Genomic DNA, 16,617 nt, shown 5'->3' on the forward strand with positions numbered 1-16,617 from the left:
GGGCGAGGTTGCAAATTTTCGATGGTTGCGAAAAGTATATAAAGACAATGACTTGAATTTGAGTATCTATGTTTATGCTTTCTCACTTTGTCAAAAAAAGCTTTATTGGTTGCCTTTTCCATGACAGAATCCTGAACCATTTAGGTTTAGACTTGATAACATACAATGAGAAATATGACTCTTATGATCAATTGATCCAAGAAGAATGGGATAATGAAGATAATCTTGATAATCCACATAATTGGCTCGTGTACCTTAAGGCAATATTCAGCCTTGAAATCGGATTCTTGAGTCTTTCTGTTTACATTGGACTGGCAATTTACACTCCAGGCATTGATCAAATCATGAAGGATTTTGCAATCAGTGAAGAAGTCGCCTTGTTACCTATGGTTTTATTCGTCATAGCTTATGGGATTGGTCCTTTGTTTTTATCCCCTATCACAGAACACTACAAAATCGGGCGGAATCCTGTTTATATTATTACCCTCTTCCTTTTCGCAATTCTTCAACTTCCAACCGCAATTGCCAAAAATATTGCATCGCTTTGCATTCTAAGATTTCTTAGTGGTATTTTTGCTTCTCCGGTGTTGGCAACTGGTGCTGCGTCTGTGTGCGATATTATTGCTGTTCCTTATATGCCAGTTGTAATTGGTATATGGGCAATCTGTTCCTTGTGTGGGCCGTCATTGGGACCGTTAATAGGTGCAGTCTTGAGCACTAAAAGAGACTGGAGATTTTGTTTCTGGTTCTTATTGATACTTTCAGGTGCATCTTTTGTTATTTTGTCTCTTTTCTTACCCGAAACTTACCCTCCAAAACTAAAATATGAAAGGGCAAAGTTATTGAGAAAGTTGACGGGAAATGATGATATTCGAACAAGCGACGAAATGAAAAATCAAATTGACAAGGGATTTCTTCGAGAGTATCTTTGGAGACCTATTGAACTCACGCTCGTGGAGCCAGTGGTTTTTTTGATCAATGTGTACTCAGCACTAATCTACTCAGTTCTTTATTTGTGGTTTGAAGCTTTCCCTATAGTCTATAAAGAAGTCTTTGGTTTCTCCACAATAATTGAAGGGCTATGCTTCCTAAGTATTTTGGCTGGGGTGATCATTGGGTCTTTCGTTTATGTCACTTTCATCTACCTTGCGTTCACAAAGAAGCTTTTGCGTAACCAACAGATATACCCAGAAGTATTTTTGCCAATGGCTATAGTGGGTGCAATATGTTTACCAATGGGTATTTTCATCTTCTCATGGTGCGCAACTCCTCATGCTCATTGGTTCGGGACGTTGGTTGGAGCCTGTCTAGCGGGCATGGCAAACTTTGTGATCTTTCAAACCTTACTCAATTATTTAGGGATGTCATTTCCTCGTTATTCGGCTTCAGCTTTTGCGAGTAATTGCTTGTGGAGGTCGGTTGTTGCAGGTGTGGCACCTCTATTTGCAAAGCCTTTATATAGAAACCTTGCGTTGAGAGATTACCCAGTAGGTTGGGGCTCTAGTGTCTTGGGATTTATTGCGACTGCGATGATCTTGATACCAGTTGTGTTTTATTGGAAAGGACCTCAATTAAGAGCTCTGTCGAAATTCGCCTCTTAAGCATGAAAGTATTTGTCAAAATCCAATATACGATCCTTCACATCAAAATTCAACATCATGACTTCGTCGGCAAATTGTAAAGTTTGAAAGTCCAATCCCACAAAATCTGGGATCTGACTTCTCATGAATATATCCTCTAATTGCACCACATCAAACGGACTAGGCAATTTTTTGCTAGTTGAAGCAAATTCGAAACTGTCCAATTTGTTCAAGAGGATCGAGTGAACGCTTTTGATCCTTTTACCGTTAACATAGTATGATGGTAGCTTGTCTAGAATCGTGAACGAAAATTGAATGCACTTGACAAAGTTTTTTTCGATTGAAGCAAGTCGTTTTATGTATGCATCGTCTCGAACAGAATTATGTCTATATTGAGAAAATCTTAAAGCTAAACCTAAAAGTATTTGATTAGCTCTATTGATAAACTTCTCAATGGATGGACAAATAACGAATAAACATTCATCACAGGATAATGCTGTCGGCAAATATATGAGTAGTTCATTGACTAAAGTCGTCGATTTGACGAGGTAGTAATATGAAAGATTGACATTTTGATCCTCGAAATGAAGGAACAAGTGCCAAAAGATCGACACAAGAAAAGTAGCGAAAACGAGATAGTTTTTGATGGAAAATTGTCTTTTTATAAGTGATAGTCTTAAATCGGATTCCCTATTTTGTAGACAATTTTCAAACGTCCCAGCTTCGTTCAGTATTATAATCTCGAAATTAGATAGTGATTGGCAAACTGCTGATGTGGCTGACCCATCTGGGTTAAGAATCAAGTTTAATAGATTAATCAACTTATCGTTGAACTTTAAGCTCAGGAAAAACATGTCTAACACAAATTGGTCGAAATTCTGGTCAAGTAGATTTTTCTGGTCATCAAACTTTATGTGACTGGCCCCATTAGCGATTGATAATTGATAGCCGTATGTATATCCTTGATACATATCTGCCATAATCAAAAACTGCCATATCTTTTGTTGCATTAGTTTTGTTCCAGGTCCGAAATCTTGAAAGTTCCCCCTTTCCAAGCCAAGTAATTTAGCACGGACAATCAACGATCTATTGGCTCGCTGAGTAGCTTCCCCTTCATGTATTCCAGAAACTTCAGGAGAAAATTTGTGGTACAATTTGAGAAAGAAAGATAAGACAAAGACAGAAAAGTTGTCATCCGAATCGTGAGATCTGACTAGACACTCACAAGCTAGATCAATTGCGTCTGTTTTGACGAGATGAGAACAATTTGTGCCTTGAGATAAGGAAGCGAATCTCAAAATGATCAACAAGATTCCTATCCATGCATAATCAGTGGACTGTTCTTGGCCCAAAATTGAGGATGTACGCGTCCTGAAGGTGGCCTCGTCCATAAACGGAATGAACGTATACACCCATGAAAAGAAACGATCTATCAATTGGGATGTTGTGAAAGGATCTGGAATAATGTTGGTCAACCTTGAATGGAAAGATGAAGAATCTATACTTTGTTTCTTCTCTTCAACTTGAAGTGGTTCCACGTCAGCTGTGAATAGACTTGACCATAAGCTGTTGACAAATTTGTCTTTCCCAATCAATGCCTCCCAAGACAAAGGACTATTCAGTGTACTCGAGGAGTAAAAATTTATAATTGAGTGATCCGCATATGGATTTATTCCAACTAGTGATTCATACCTGGAAGGATATGTGGCCGGATGGTCACTTTTTCCAATTTTTTCATTTTTTTGTCCGAGATCGGCAGGAACATAGGCACTTTGAGTGTAAGGCTTGTGGTTAAAATATGTGTATTCACAGTCCAAATTGTTGCTGATACAACTCGAGCATGGCTCCTTGCGGTCACACTTTTTTTTCCGTTTCTTACAATTGGTGCACACAATAATTACTCTACTCCTCTTGTAGAGTGAGGTCATATGGATCAATTGAATTTGATAAAAGTCCGCGAAATGGTGCGGTCCAAGTTACTGCAGATACGGCGCTAATGCAAAATGTACCTTAGCCTTAAAAAGTGAGGAGCTGTACGTGTTTATGGAAAAGTATGTAAGTTTGCTAGTGCCTCTTTGATTATACGTCTTGAACTGCAAAATTTCAAATTGTTGCAAAATCTCAAATTATGCGAACCATGAATATCAGATTGATCCAATGATCCAATGGTTCATGTGAAAAATTGACTAGTACAAGCTTTTCTTCTTATCTCCTATGGCACTACACTCCCCTACAAGTCCAAAAGGCTCTCAAAATCGGCTAATTTATTATCTACTCCGATCTCTTGATACAAAAGGACTGTACATAAGCATACAGTTCTTAATAAAATAATTTACCGCATTAAATCAAATTCACCTTTATACCTTGTGACACGAAACTTTATAATTCCCCAATTGCGCTCAACAAATGATATATTCATCATCGGAAGAGGCAACACAGTATAAGTCAACACCATAGTGGACATATAGCTGCAAAAGACTTATGTCAAATGTTTCAGCATACGCGTGTAGAATTCCTACAAAGGTGTGGTGTCTTACCGAGAGTCTCAAGATCCCAATTATTCAAACGATGATAGCATAACTGAACACCCACTCTCTACGCTAGCCGAGGAAGATTCTGCAGACAAATTGGATGAGCGTGCATCGAAGTTCATCGAAGCTAAACGTGATGAAAGGTTGCAAAAAATCCTAAACGTCTTCACAACACGCACACTTGATCTTGAACTAAGACACTCACAACGACTCGCCAAGGTGTTAAGCAAACTAAGCAAAGCTGATGAAGAAGGGAGAAGCTTAAAAAAAGATATAGTCTCGAAGATGGAAGAAATACTGACAAAGATGGAAAATGACGAACTAAATGAACAATGACAACTTAGTTATCAAGGCTGGAATGGAGAACGTGATTCAGATGTTGCGGGAAAATTATAATCAACCCGCTCCGAAAAACAAGCGACGAAAGACAACTTCAACTTTTTCAACGTGCCTGCTGCTGCCGCCGCTGCTGCCACTGTCACCGCTATTGGCACCTAATTCCTCGCAAGAACTTGGCAGCCTCGTTGTTGACGAACAAGGTGAAGATGCATCGGCGGAGCATGGAACTGCTCATGAAGCGTCTCAAGATACAAGTATGACGAAGCGGAAGCTGAAGCTGAGCGATAAGCCGAAACGCAAAAAAGTCGAGAAAGCTCCAAAGGTGGCCCCGCTTTGTCTTGGAGAGAATGTATGTACCATCATGGAACTTATGAAGGAACATCAAATTGTGAAAAGCGCCAATTGGACAAAGTCAGAGGGAGAACGGAAGTACTTATCGAGGCGCAAGCTCCTTTATCAATATATTGAAGACAAAGGTGAGATGTTTGATGATGAAAATACCTCCTTGAGTGTGGTGGAAAAGTATCGTTTATTTAAAGGTCATAAGATAAGAGGTTTGGGGGACTTGTTTGTATCGTGGTCGGACATGAAGGACGTTGTGGTTCGTCGCGGGCTGCCTAAAAATTTGTTTTCTGAAGGTACCAAACAACGGATTGATGAGGAGTTGACTCAATTCGTGAATTCACCTGATTTTCATCAACCAGGCAAGACTGAGAAGAAGACACGGAAAAGAAAAACGACGCAGAACGAGAAAACGACTCAGATAGAGGGAACGACGCTGCACTTCGTCAACTGGACCGGACCGGAAATGGCTCCGTAGCCTAAAGGGCCATTTCACTGAAGCACAAGGGAATTATACTGCACACATGCGTATATTTCATACAAAGTCCCTACAATATCAAATAACTAACGTCCCGATTGGATTGGTCCGACCACGTAGTTAAGAGGGAGGACCTTGCCGCGCACTATGATGCCATTTTAAACTATAATCACCTTCAACAATATCGTATTAAACTAGAATCCCGATTAGGTCAACCCGGTGGAAATTATAACTTGGTGGGTGCAGGAAAGAGGTTGCAAAAAAGCTTGCAACAGAGCCTAATCTTAATATCACTAATGAAAATTTTCTACACTCTAACTTTTCACATTTTAATCATTTTCTTCACACTTCATAATATACAATCTAAAACACCTCACCCTGGTCAAACATGGCATCGGCAACCTTGATGAAACCAGCAATGTTAGCACCCTGCAACAAAGATGGCAAGCCAGAAGCACTCTTCTCGGTAGAGTACTTGATAGCAGTGTTGTAACAGTTCTCGAAACAGGTGTACATGATGTTCTTTAACTTTTCGTCAACTTGTTCAGAAGTCCAGGAAACTCTTTGAGAGTTTTGGGCCATTTCCAAACCAGAAACGGCAACACCACCACAGTTGGCGGCCTTACCTGGAGCATACCAAACATTCTTGGATCTGTTGGCCTCGAAGACGTCGATAGCCTCGACGGTGGATCCCATATTGGAACCTTCAGCAATGTACTTGCATCCAGCGTCAACCAAAGCCTTAGCTTCGTCACCGCTGACTTCGTTTTGGGTGGCACATGGCAATGCTACGTCAACTTGACCAACCTTGGTCCATGGACGGACACCGGCAATGTACTCGGTTTTGCCCGAGAAAATGGAAGCAGATTCTTTGCAGATTTCTTCCAATGACTTGAACTTGAGCTTAGCGGCAGCAATGGCCTCAACCTGCTCAGGCACAATACCAGATTGTGAAATGAGAGCTCCCTTAGAATCAGACAAAGAAACCACAGTTCCTCCCAATTCGATAACCTTCAAAGCAGCGTATTGGGCAACGTTACCAGAACCAGAAATGGCAACACGCTTACCCTTGAAAGTCTCCTTTCCACCAGTGGCCTTTTCAATCATCTTCTCCACATAGTAGACAGTACCGTAACCGGTGGCTTCAGGACGGATCAAAGAACCACCCCAGCTCAAACCCTTACCGGTCAAAACACCGGACCAGTTGTTTTGCATTTGCTTGTAGGCACCGAACAAGTAACCAACTTCACGACCACCAACACCAATGTCTCCAGCAGGAACATCTCTGTCGGCACCAATGTATCTGGCCAATTGTCTCATGAAAGCAACACAGAATCTTCTAATTTCAGCGTCACTTCTTCCCTTGGGGTTGAAGTCACATCCACCTTTACCTCCACCCATGGAGAGACCGGTCAAGGCATTTTTGAAAATTTGTTCAAATCCCAAAAATTTCAACACCGACAAGTTGACGGTTGGGTGGAATCTCAATCCTCCCTTGTAAGGACCAAGAGCCGAGTTGAATTGGACTCTGAAACCATTGTTCACCTCGATTTCTCCCTTGTCATTTTCCCATGAAACTCTGAATTGAATAATTCTTTCGGGAACTGAAACAACAGGAATCACCTTCTTGTAGTGAGGGTGTTCTTGGAACAAGGTGGATTCCTCCAAAGCGGAAACCAATTCGTTGTAAGCTTGTTGAAATTCGGGCTCGTGAGGCAAAACCATTATGGATGAAAAATTCGATGGCGACTTGGCGAATTTATAGTTTTAAAGGTCATGTTGCACGCGGTTGCAACCGTGCAAAATTCTCCTGCAATCTGATATCAGTAGCCAATGAGAGCGCAGCACACTCAGGGCCGCTACCGGCTCTGCTCGAGGTCCGCCGGTCTGTATGCAGGCGCCGATTTCGATGCCGAAACGACCATGGGAATAATTCGTGATTGGGTCGGTGAATAATGGTGAAGTTAACACGGACAGCTCCCACCGCTTTTCACTACACATATACCGCCTCACCAGCCATTTTTCCTCCGATTCCGTACGGCGACAACACACCCAACCAAGGCACATCCAGACACCAGATCGATGACTCAGGACCCTCACCTAATCAGTATCGAATCACACTCGCTACTGTCGCATTTGCCTGACCGAGCCCCGGAGTGTGCGCGGCGTTCGGTGCGGGCCGAAAACGTTAGGTGCGAACAAGTCCGAGTCGGGGAAAGTATGTACAAAACAATAGAAACTTTTGCAAATGTTGTGTGAATGTGATAGATACTTTCTTAGGCATAATTTCCACCTTATAGTTAATTCATCTCTGTACGTTTTTGGTCATTAAGTGGATTAAGCACAGCGCTTGCAACTGCCAAAAGCCGATAGACAGTTGTCTGAATTACCAGAAGTGGAGATGCTGTAAATTGATCGCAAATCTGCTTCTCTTTGAAGCTTGATCTGATAAAAATGATAAACTCTAGTAAACGAGATTTGCAAACCTCTGACGTACTAGAGACATTATAAACTACCTACACAATTAACTTCGTACAACTAAATTCGCCTTAAAACGGACTAAACTCTGTAAACTATATTATTAACTTCCACAATCAACCTAAAATTATGCTTCGTATTTCATGAGCTTCTGATTTGGACCAGTGATATCTCACCTGATGGCTTTGTATTTGGTGACTTAGCCTGCTATGCTCACTTATTAGTAGCCTAATCTGTATTTAAAGTTTTACTTCATGTACAAACTGGAAGCAAGACCCTCTTAAGTATCTCCACTATTTACATACACTTAATGTTGTGAAGTCGTCCCTACTTTTCGTCAACTTCGAATACACGGAACCGTTGGGCAATCCGATCGTCCACCACCAATTCTTGAACCCATTCAGAACCCTTGTCCTTTCCTTTTTGCACCCATTTTTTAGGCCACTCCGACTCCTCCTCTTTAGCCATGAATTGGTCCTTGTACTCAAACGGCCTGGATTTGTTGTCTACGAGTTGGGCTGTTCTTCTGCAAAAGTCGTCGGCTTCATACCTCTGGTTGAAAAATCGGTATATCTTACGAGGGGTGTTGGTGAACCCCACAATTGTTGGTAAAGCGAAAACATAAACTGGCTGTTCAAAGAGAACAGGAACCTTTTTGTCGTTCAACACTTGTCTGCTGGTATCGAGTTCCGGTGCCAACTCAGCATCGGCATATTGCTCGGGTCGTATGAATGGTTTGGGAACTGGATTGGTTTCCTCCTTCGTCTCGCCAGTCTCTTCGTCGATTGTAGTTTCTGCAACTTCAGCCTTCGTTTCGGTGCTCACTGTAGCATCAGAATTACCATCTTCATTTTTGAATTCGCTAACTTTTTCGACTGTTGGCTCGGGAGCCTCCAAAGGACCCAAAAGACCCTCGTGGACTCCCGCCATATACTCCTTAAATGCACCACGGCCAATGCAAATGACTCCACCTGCTTTTTCCGGGTCAAGCTCGTCGTCTCGGTGAGGATAAATGGTGTCGTTGAAATAATAGAACCCAAGAACGTCTCTCACTTTATATAAGTCCAGGCGCTTTACGAGTACTTCTTCGTCGTCCTCAGACTTCGGAGCACCACCAGTCAACTTTTTAAACGAAGCAAGCATATCTTTCGGGGAATTATTTCGACTATTCTGGTCACTCTGAGTATTCTCTACACCACTTCTCTCTCTCCTCAATTCTCTAATCTTCTCAGCCACGCTAGCACGAATATCTCCCTGGCGGTTCTCGCTGTACACCTCGTAATCTACAGCGGCTGCGTTCAACACAGGCTTGACGTATTTTCTGAAATATTGCATGGACACATCCAAAAAGTTATCTGGAGGAGGAGCGATGAAAATTGACATTTTTCGAGGTATTCGGTCATTGGGATAAGCCTCCTGGCTCAAGTGTTCGACGTGCTTCATCCACTTTGCCCTGATCTGCTTTTGTTCGTATTTATCGTAGGCGATTCCTCCACCAATGCCTGCCAAGACCGTCCAGAAAATGAGCCAATTACGAGATGGAAGAGAGAAACGAGGAATCCCCATCATTCTCAAGGCCGGACTCTTCCATTGTTTCTTGACCTTTGGCTTAGGAGTTTCACCTGTGGTGCTAGGCGAAGCAGGTGGCTCGTTACCACTCATTGTAGAATCGAGCTGCGACAGAATTTTCTTGACGTGCGGGTGTGTGGATGCGAGAATGGGACTGTGGGGGAAGACCACAGTTGATATTATTAGGTATATGACTGTTCTGTGTTGTGTTAGTTGTTTTCTCTTTTTCTGTCTTTTTCTGTTTTACTCTGTCTTTTCGTCATACTACTGAATTTTCATTTTGCACTTTACCACTTGTCAGATATACCTATCAAGCTCAATCTCCAAATCCAGCTTATTTAATCCTTTTCCTATAAGAACCAACTTATTTTCTTTGACTCCATCGGCCAAAGAGCCGCCCTTGATGACGTCGTAGGTGTCACGAACACCCTGTATCACTCGGACGTCTCTCGTTTCTCCATCTTTAACCAATATTCCCTTCACTCTATGAACCTCTATGTCTTTTCCATTGGCTTTGTTCTCCCACAAAATGTACCTGAGAAACATGTCGACAGCGCCAAAGTTATCCGTGGTGAAGAACGGAAACAGTAATGTTATGGTGGATATTCTGTCGTCGTGGAACGAAGCGTCGGTGGTGTAGCTCAAGGATGTAGTTAATTTGTCCAAACTAGCCTCAAACGCATGCCTATCAAGAATCTTGTCCAAGTCTATGTCTCCAAACAGAGTGGAGTATATGGGTGCCGAGGCATTGATCTTGCGGACTCTAGAGCAGATTGCGGCTAGTTTCTCTTCGTTGATAAGATCCATTTTGTTAACGAGCAAAACATCGGCCAAGGCTATTTGGAGGTGTGCGGTAGTAATTCCTTCTTCGAGCTGGTTTTTCTCAATTCGAAGTTCTTCTTCGGTGACATCGTCGGGGTTTACACTTTGAACAGACTTGAGGTGGTTGTTTTGGCGGTGCCAGTGGCCACCAACATCATCCAAACAAGTCAAAATATTCTCTGAATCAAGAACTGTAATCACAGAATCGATGTACACATTAGAAGCGAGACCTTCGTCTAACCAGAACATCTTAGCAATCGGAGCAGGATCTGCTATGCCCGTTGTTTCCAACAAAATGTAATCTATGGAACCTTTTGATCTCGCAATAAGTTGTTCTATGGCAACAACTCCATTATCTTTGACGGTGCAACAAAGACACCCATTGCCTAGGTCCAACCATTCCTGAACGGCATCGTTCGAGTTTTGAATGGTGACCAGCTTTTCGATTGCAGAAGAGTCGCCGAACTCATTAAGGATAATGGCGAGTTTTTTCGTGGAATTTTTACCGATATTTTGTAAAAGCGTAGACTTTCCCGATCCGAGATATCCAGTGATGATAGTTATTGGGATTTTCTTATCGGTATCTACCGGCAATTCTGGCTCTTTCGCCACATAGTTGTCATTTGCAGAAGGTCTGGAGTACTGTTTTCCCTCTGTTTCTTTCAAATCTGTCACTAGTTCGGGTATGTCTTCCATGAGAGTACGGAACCAAATTTCGCAATTTGTATTTTTCGCACCCGCACCGAAAATATATCTTCTCCACAACCATGGCCAAGATCAGGATCCTCGATGCCTGCGTCCTTTTGGTAATAATCCTCTTCATGGGGATGGCTCCGTACACCAAGGTCGAGGAATCTTTCAACATTCAAGCTATTCATGATATTTTGAACTATGGCTTCTATCCATACCAAGTGGTTGAGAAGAACTACGACCACATTTCTTTTCCAGGAGCCGTCCCACGGTCATTTGTGGGGAGCTTGGTGATAGCAGCGATCGCCAAAGTTATTTTATTTCCATTATCACTCGTTGGAATTGATCTAATGAAAACAGATTCACTGCAATTGACATTGCAAATGCTTGTAAGAGGTATCCTAGGTTTGGCAAACGGGTTGATGTTGATTCGTTTTAGAGATCAATTGAACCAGGTGGTGTTTATCGAGAGGAAACACAAACGAGGAGTTACCGGGTTTTGGTTCACACTCTTGGTTTTGTCTCAGTTTCATTTACTCTTCTACTCGTCGCGAACCCTTCCCAATTTCATTGCTCTACCTGTGGTTAACTTTGCATTCAGCAAGCTCATAAGTGGTGATATCACTGGGTTGACGTGGTTGGCTTTCGTGGGCGTAGTTTTGAGGTTGGAAGTAGGCATTTTGGGTGGTATAATAGCCCTCATGTCGTCGCTTGGCTTTGGCAATTACAGCTTTTCGTTCTGCACTTTCCTCTTGTTTTCAGGAGCCTTTGTGGGCTTGGCCACTTCCTTCTTCATTGACTCGTACTTCTGGGGTAGACTTTGTGTTCCAGAGTTGGAAGCATTTTTTTTCAACGTAATTCAAGGCAAAGCCGCTCAATGGGGAACACATCCATTCTCTGCATACTTCACTGAGTTGTTGTGGAAACTTTTCAAACCGCCAATTGTGCTCCTTTTACTTCCCTCAGGACTTTTGAGCGATCCAGCTGATGACGGAACAAACCCATTCAGCAAAAAGACTCCCAGCATAACCCATCCTTCAAGAAACTCGTTGAGAATCTTGACTCTTTCGTGCTTGACTTACGTCTTTGTGATGTCGTTCCAGCCACATAAAGAATGGAGGTTCATCATCTATGTCGTTCCCGTTTTTATGATGCTGGCAGCTAATGCTTTAGCTTCTTTTCAACGTCAAGCATCGAAAGGTTTTCTCAGCAAACTCCTCGTATTCGTGCTTTTTGTTGGAATTTGCTCCAGCATTCTACTTTCGTTCTTGATGAGCTTTGTCTCGAGTTTCAATTACCCTGGAGGTGATGTGATTCAATATGCTAATCATTATATGCTTGAACACCCTGGCGTGGCCCATCTTGATGTCGAACCTTGTATGACGGGAATCACCAAGTTTACGGAGGTTCACAGCCCATCAGTTCAGTTTGACAAAACAGAAGATGCAAAAAAACTCCTGGAGTTATGGGACAGTTTTTCTTTGCTTGTAACTGAAAAACGATTGTCCAATCGAGTCTACAACGAGAGCTCAATATCCTTTGACGGGTCTAGTTGGACAATGATTTATTCAGCAAAAAAATTTGAAGCTATTTCCATGCGTCCATTATTCTTTCTTGTCCAGCAGAATCAAAAAGACAAATCAGTTCTTCCTGCCTTTTTGCTTCAGGTTCTCAACGAGTTGACACATGGACGAATTGACACTGTAAAGCACCTCCTTGAGGCTATGGTTGTTCGGCTGGATTACCTCTACGTCTACAAGAGGATAAAACCAGATTCGCAACAGGCGTCAAGCAACCACCTAATCCAAGAATCCGTTGAACAAAAAGAAAAAGTTGAAGAGACCAAAGATTTGGACTTTGATAAAGTTGGTGAAAAATTGAATAACGAGATAGACGATTTGGAGGGAGTATATACGAACTAGAATATAACATTGGGGCTCTTTTCTGTGTCATCTTCTGTTGGAATGAAGATGGGCGTGATCCGCCTGAGCTTCTTTGCAGTAGCTATAATTGACATTTCATCCATGGGATTCGGACCCAGCCGGCGTATTTGTTTCGCTTAATGTCGAAGTTGGGCGGCTCTGGAGGCAGAATTGATCTGTAAGAATTCCTGACTTTTGGAGGCAGAAGTCTGACGTAGTTTTGCTGATAGCTCTCAGATACTCGCCGAGAGTCTCGAGCATCCCTTTCGCTGCTACTCTTTGCACTTTCAAAGCGTCGCTTGAGTGCACTTATTCGTTGAGATTTGACTCTTAAAGTCGTTGACTCTAATCTTGAGGAAGAAAAGGTGTTGAGGTTTCTTGGTGGTGACCTCTTGAGAGGCGTATTGAGATAGCTAGGACTTCCCGTTAAATTTCTTGTCGACTTACTCGCTAGAGGAGACTGATTGGACATTGTAGTATCACCATCGTCGTCGCGGACGTTGCGGCTGGCTAGTAGGTTCGATCTCCACAAATCAAAGAAATCTCTTTTTCTTGCTTGATCCCATTTTTCGATGAACAAAGTACAACTCTGCTCGTTTCGTTTAACGTATTTGAGCACCTTCATGGACCAGACGTTGAGGACTTCTCTCAGCTTTGAAAATTCTCGTTGATCCCTGAAATCGTTGCTAAGGTCTGTCAACTGCACGTTGCTTGTATACCGTTCGTACCAAATTACTAGAGCCTTCTTCATTAGCATTTTCAGTTCGAATTCGATCGCATCATCTTCAAGTTCCTCGATCGCCAATGCTGACTCACGCCAGTGGTGTAAGTATGACTTTAAAGTATCGCTATGACGCTGAAAAGAAATGCATTTTTGCTCCATTTCCATCTCTTGGTTCCTTCTAATTATCAATTGGTCTACCCAATGACGAAAGAATCTGGATACAACCAATGGCCCTTGAACACGGCGCTCAAAGAATTTGACCTTTTCATCGATGTACAAGGAGTACTTTTCTTGTTGCTTTTGCACCCATAATTTGAGATATAGTTTGGTGATTAGTCTGTCGGAAATAGTACCGAGTTTCGTTTCTAGAGAGACCATATCTTGGACTTTGGAGTATTGGGACAACCACTTGGACGAAAATTTACGAAGCACAAAAGTGTCTGAGTCTTGAAGCCGTTGGCGAACAGAAATATTCTTCATCTTCCAGGCTTCAAAAGCTCTTTTCCTTAACGCTTCATCGTGAAATTGAAGCGCTAATTCAGCTTTATCTTGATTTTGTCCTTGCTTGCGTCTCATAGCCGAAAGGAAATTCTTCATCTGAGCGTGGTCCTTTTCTTTCTTCCAAAGCAGTAACTGGAAGCTCAACTTCCACTTCTGGAGGAACACTGTAAGCACTGGCTTTTTCAAAGAAGCCTGATCTTTCTGTCTTGAAGTCAAATTTGCTTTCCAAGTGTTGAACGCCCATTTCAACAATCTCTCTCTCCTAAACGTAAGTTGTGCGCTTTTAACAGCTAGCTCTCCTACCCACAAGTTCCAGAATTCTCGCTTGAGCGATCGACTCTTTCGAGCATTGTAAGAATTTAACACTTCATTCATAACTCTCACCTTTCTCCACAATTGGAAGAACACTCGTAAGATATGCTTCAGGTTCTTGATATACACCGACTGCATAATCTTGTTTAGCTGATGTTTCAAGATAATTTTTCTCATGAATTTAGATAGGACAAATTGCTTTTCAGTAGTGAGGAGATGCTTAAGTTTGGAGCTCATGGTGTTCAGTTCAATGTGTCGCAGTACCACTTCAGAGTTATTTTTGACAGAAGAAGTGTGGCTTGAGTATGAATCATTCAACTTGGAAACCCACAGATCAAAGGTTAATTTTAGTAACAAGAAGTGAACTTTGGCTTTTGTTTCCGAAGCGAAAGTATCGGCAAGAGCTATTGATGTGTCAATAGCGGCCTTCTTTTCAACTAGTGCCTTGAACACAGGCTTATAAGCGATCTTTTTATGGTGCGTTTGGGCCACTAGTAACTGCTCTTTCGTCACATTGAACTTTGAAGTCCAAATTCCAAAGAATTTTTTTAATGCAAAATCATTTGCTTTGAGTAATCTCTTGTTGTTTGACTGTAATTTATTCTGCCACTTGTGAAAAGTTAATGTTTCAAGCAGACTCGCAGAGTACGATGAAGCTACTGCCATAACCTTTTGTCTCTGTGTTGTTCTTCCGATCCAGATGGTGAGGTACTTTTTTCGAGTTCGGGTATTTATCTTCCATTTCTCCTGCAAAACATGGCGATCATGAGCAAACTTGAGTGCCTTTAAATGCCAAAGTTTGAAGTGGGAACGAAGCGTGGAAAAGCATCGTGTAAACATCATGTACGCCGCTCTCATTAGAAATGTAGACTGGGATTCAATAAGTTGCGAATGAAGGTCATAAAACTGCATAACTGCAGACTTGATATCAACGAGGTCATCGCCATAGTTGAAGCTTACAATCTGGTCAATTGAACGTTTGAGACTGCTTACAAACAGACAGTCACCTGCTGAAACCCTTTCCTTCATTTCCACGAACACGAGATCGAAGTATGTATGCAAAAGTATTGGGAAATTGGGATCGAAGAAAAAATTGAAATCATTTAGATCTGGGATAAATTCACGAACGTGGGATATGATTGCGGTCCGCTCAGACTTTGAAAGCACAAAGTCCTCACCGCTGATTTGCATGTTGGAAGGAGGTTGGTTGATGGTCGGTTTTTGTTGGCGTAGCAATTTGAGATCATCAAATGCCTTGTTGGCGGCCCGAACCAACAACCGGTCAGTAGTTTTCACAATTTCCTGGTTCATGAAGTCATATAAGAAGTTCACCTTTTCCTCTTTGACTTCAAAAGTGTCGAGTTCAAGGGAACCAACAGCTCGTGAGCGCATGTAGAGATTAACCATGATCCGTATGTATCGCTTATAGTCACGAACAGTGCCACTTTTTCCTTCATACTTGTAAGTTAGTATCTCTAGGAAGAACTGGTAAAATTCAAGTAACACGGGATCATTAGATTGAAGATCTAAGGAAGGAGGCATGACCGTGTGAATAGCATTTTCTCGGTGGTTTTCAGCAATAGGTCTTGCGATGTCGCCCACCAGATCAAGTTTTTCAATTAGCTGCTCTGTCACATCTTCCTCAAGAATCATTCCAGCATTGGACCGCATAATTGAGGCGTGTTGGATCTCGTAGTCCACACATCGAGCCAAGTAATCGATGAGGGCATCTTCAGCCGTTCGATGTACATGGACAAAAAACTCAAAAAGGTTCACGAGACTCGCAACTATGTCCAGTCTGTCCAGGTCAACTTCATTGAGCAATTGCACCAACAGCTGGGTGTGATTATCAACATGTTCGTACTTGTAGTTCTTGATCTGTTCAACTAGGTCGATTTTTTCAAGTTGGTTTTGATTGCCAGAAGGCGTATATAACACGAAAAAGTCCAGAATTACGTGCTGTTGACGATTAACAGTAAACCTAAGCTCAATTTGTGCTTCTTCATTGTAATTTAATAGTCGAAGAAGACGCACCATCACGTCATAGATCAGGTTTCCGAAATCCAGCGGTGTCCCTGACCAGGACTGGATGTGCTCAATGCTGCGCACTATCAATTCAAGTGCTAGCAACAGCGACATGTCATTATTTGAAGAACTTTAGTGTGTTTTAATGGTTGGGTCTATGCCGTTCTTGTGTATGTATATTTCACCTCTTCGCGCGCGAAGCCGTTGCAGCAGCTTCACTGCGGGTGCACTGGCGGCGGCTTATAAGTTTAAAATAGATTTCACTTGACAGCCACTGATAGTAACGTCATACTAATTCTGGCGC

General features: G+C 42.2%; 8 protein-coding genes across 8 annotated transcripts; 3 read left to right on the plus strand and 5 right to left on the minus strand. All coding sequences in view use genetic code 12, as the record gives it.

The window, feature by feature from the left end:
- Positions 1–68: 68 nt before the first annotated feature.
- PGUG_03892 (MFS transporter) lies at positions 69–1,601 on the plus strand (the record flags this gene model as incomplete). The annotated part of the gene is made up of 1 exon (XM_001484461.1): positions 69–1,601. One exon carries the CDS (start codon positions 69–71, stop codon positions 1,599–1,601), a length of 1,533 nt encoding a protein of 510 aa, XP_001484511.2.
- On the minus strand, positions 1,598–3,508 carry PGUG_03893 (fungal specific transcription factor domain-containing protein; the record flags this gene model as incomplete). The annotated part of the gene is made up of 1 exon (XM_001484462.1): positions 1,598–3,508. The coding sequence occupies one exon, from the start codon at positions 3,506–3,508 to the stop codon at positions 1,598–1,600; it is 1,911 nt and encodes a 636-aa protein (XP_001484512.2).
- Positions 3,509–4,436: 928 nt separating this feature from the next.
- PGUG_03894 (uncharacterized protein) lies at positions 4,437–5,270 on the plus strand (the record flags this gene model as incomplete). Its single annotated transcript, XM_001484463.1, has 1 exon — positions 4,437–5,270. The coding sequence occupies one exon, from the start codon at positions 4,437–4,439 to the stop codon at positions 5,268–5,270; it is 834 nt and encodes a 277-aa protein (XP_001484513.2).
- A 363-nt stretch (positions 5,271–5,633) lies between these two features.
- GDH3 (glutamate dehydrogenase (NADP(+))) lies at positions 5,634–6,995 on the minus strand (the record flags this gene model as incomplete). The annotated part of the gene is made up of 1 exon (XM_001484464.1): positions 5,634–6,995. One exon carries the CDS (start codon positions 6,993–6,995, stop codon positions 5,634–5,636), a length of 1,362 nt encoding a protein of 453 aa, XP_001484514.1.
- Positions 6,996–8,075: 1,080 nt separating this feature from the next.
- Positions 8,076–9,410, minus strand: TIM54 (Tim54p; the record flags this gene model as incomplete). The annotated part of the gene is made up of 1 exon (XM_001484465.1): positions 8,076–9,410. One exon carries the CDS (start codon positions 9,408–9,410, stop codon positions 8,076–8,078), a length of 1,335 nt encoding a protein of 444 aa, XP_001484515.2.
- Positions 9,411–9,614: 204 nt separating this feature from the next.
- On the minus strand, positions 9,615–10,835 carry PGUG_03897 (uncharacterized protein; the record flags this gene model as incomplete). The annotated part of the gene is made up of 1 exon (XM_001484466.1): positions 9,615–10,835. One exon carries the CDS (start codon positions 10,833–10,835, stop codon positions 9,615–9,617), a length of 1,221 nt encoding a protein of 406 aa, XP_001484516.2.
- Positions 10,836–10,906: 71 nt separating this feature from the next.
- Positions 10,907–12,751, plus strand: ECM39 (dolichyl-P-Man:Man(7)GlcNAc(2)-PP-dolichol alpha-1,6-mannosyltransferase; the record flags this gene model as incomplete). The annotated part of the gene is made up of 1 exon (XM_001484467.1): positions 10,907–12,751. One exon carries the CDS (start codon positions 10,907–10,909, stop codon positions 12,749–12,751), a length of 1,845 nt encoding a protein of 614 aa, XP_001484517.2.
- Positions 12,752–12,833: 82 nt separating this feature from the next.
- SFI1 (Sfi1p) lies at positions 12,834–16,427 on the minus strand (the record flags this gene model as incomplete). Its single annotated transcript, XM_001484468.1, has 1 exon — positions 12,834–16,427. One exon carries the CDS (start codon positions 16,425–16,427, stop codon positions 12,834–12,836), a length of 3,594 nt encoding a protein of 1,197 aa, XP_001484518.2.
- Positions 16,428–16,617: the final 190 nt, after the last annotated feature.

This window comes from Meyerozyma guilliermondii, genomic scaffold (genome assembly GCF_000149425.1).
Source record: "Meyerozyma guilliermondii ATCC 6260 scaffold_4 genomic scaffold, whole genome shotgun sequence".
In the NCBI taxonomy this organism is placed as follows: Eukaryota; Fungi; Ascomycota; class Pichiomycetes; order Serinales; family Debaryomycetaceae; genus Meyerozyma; species Meyerozyma guilliermondii.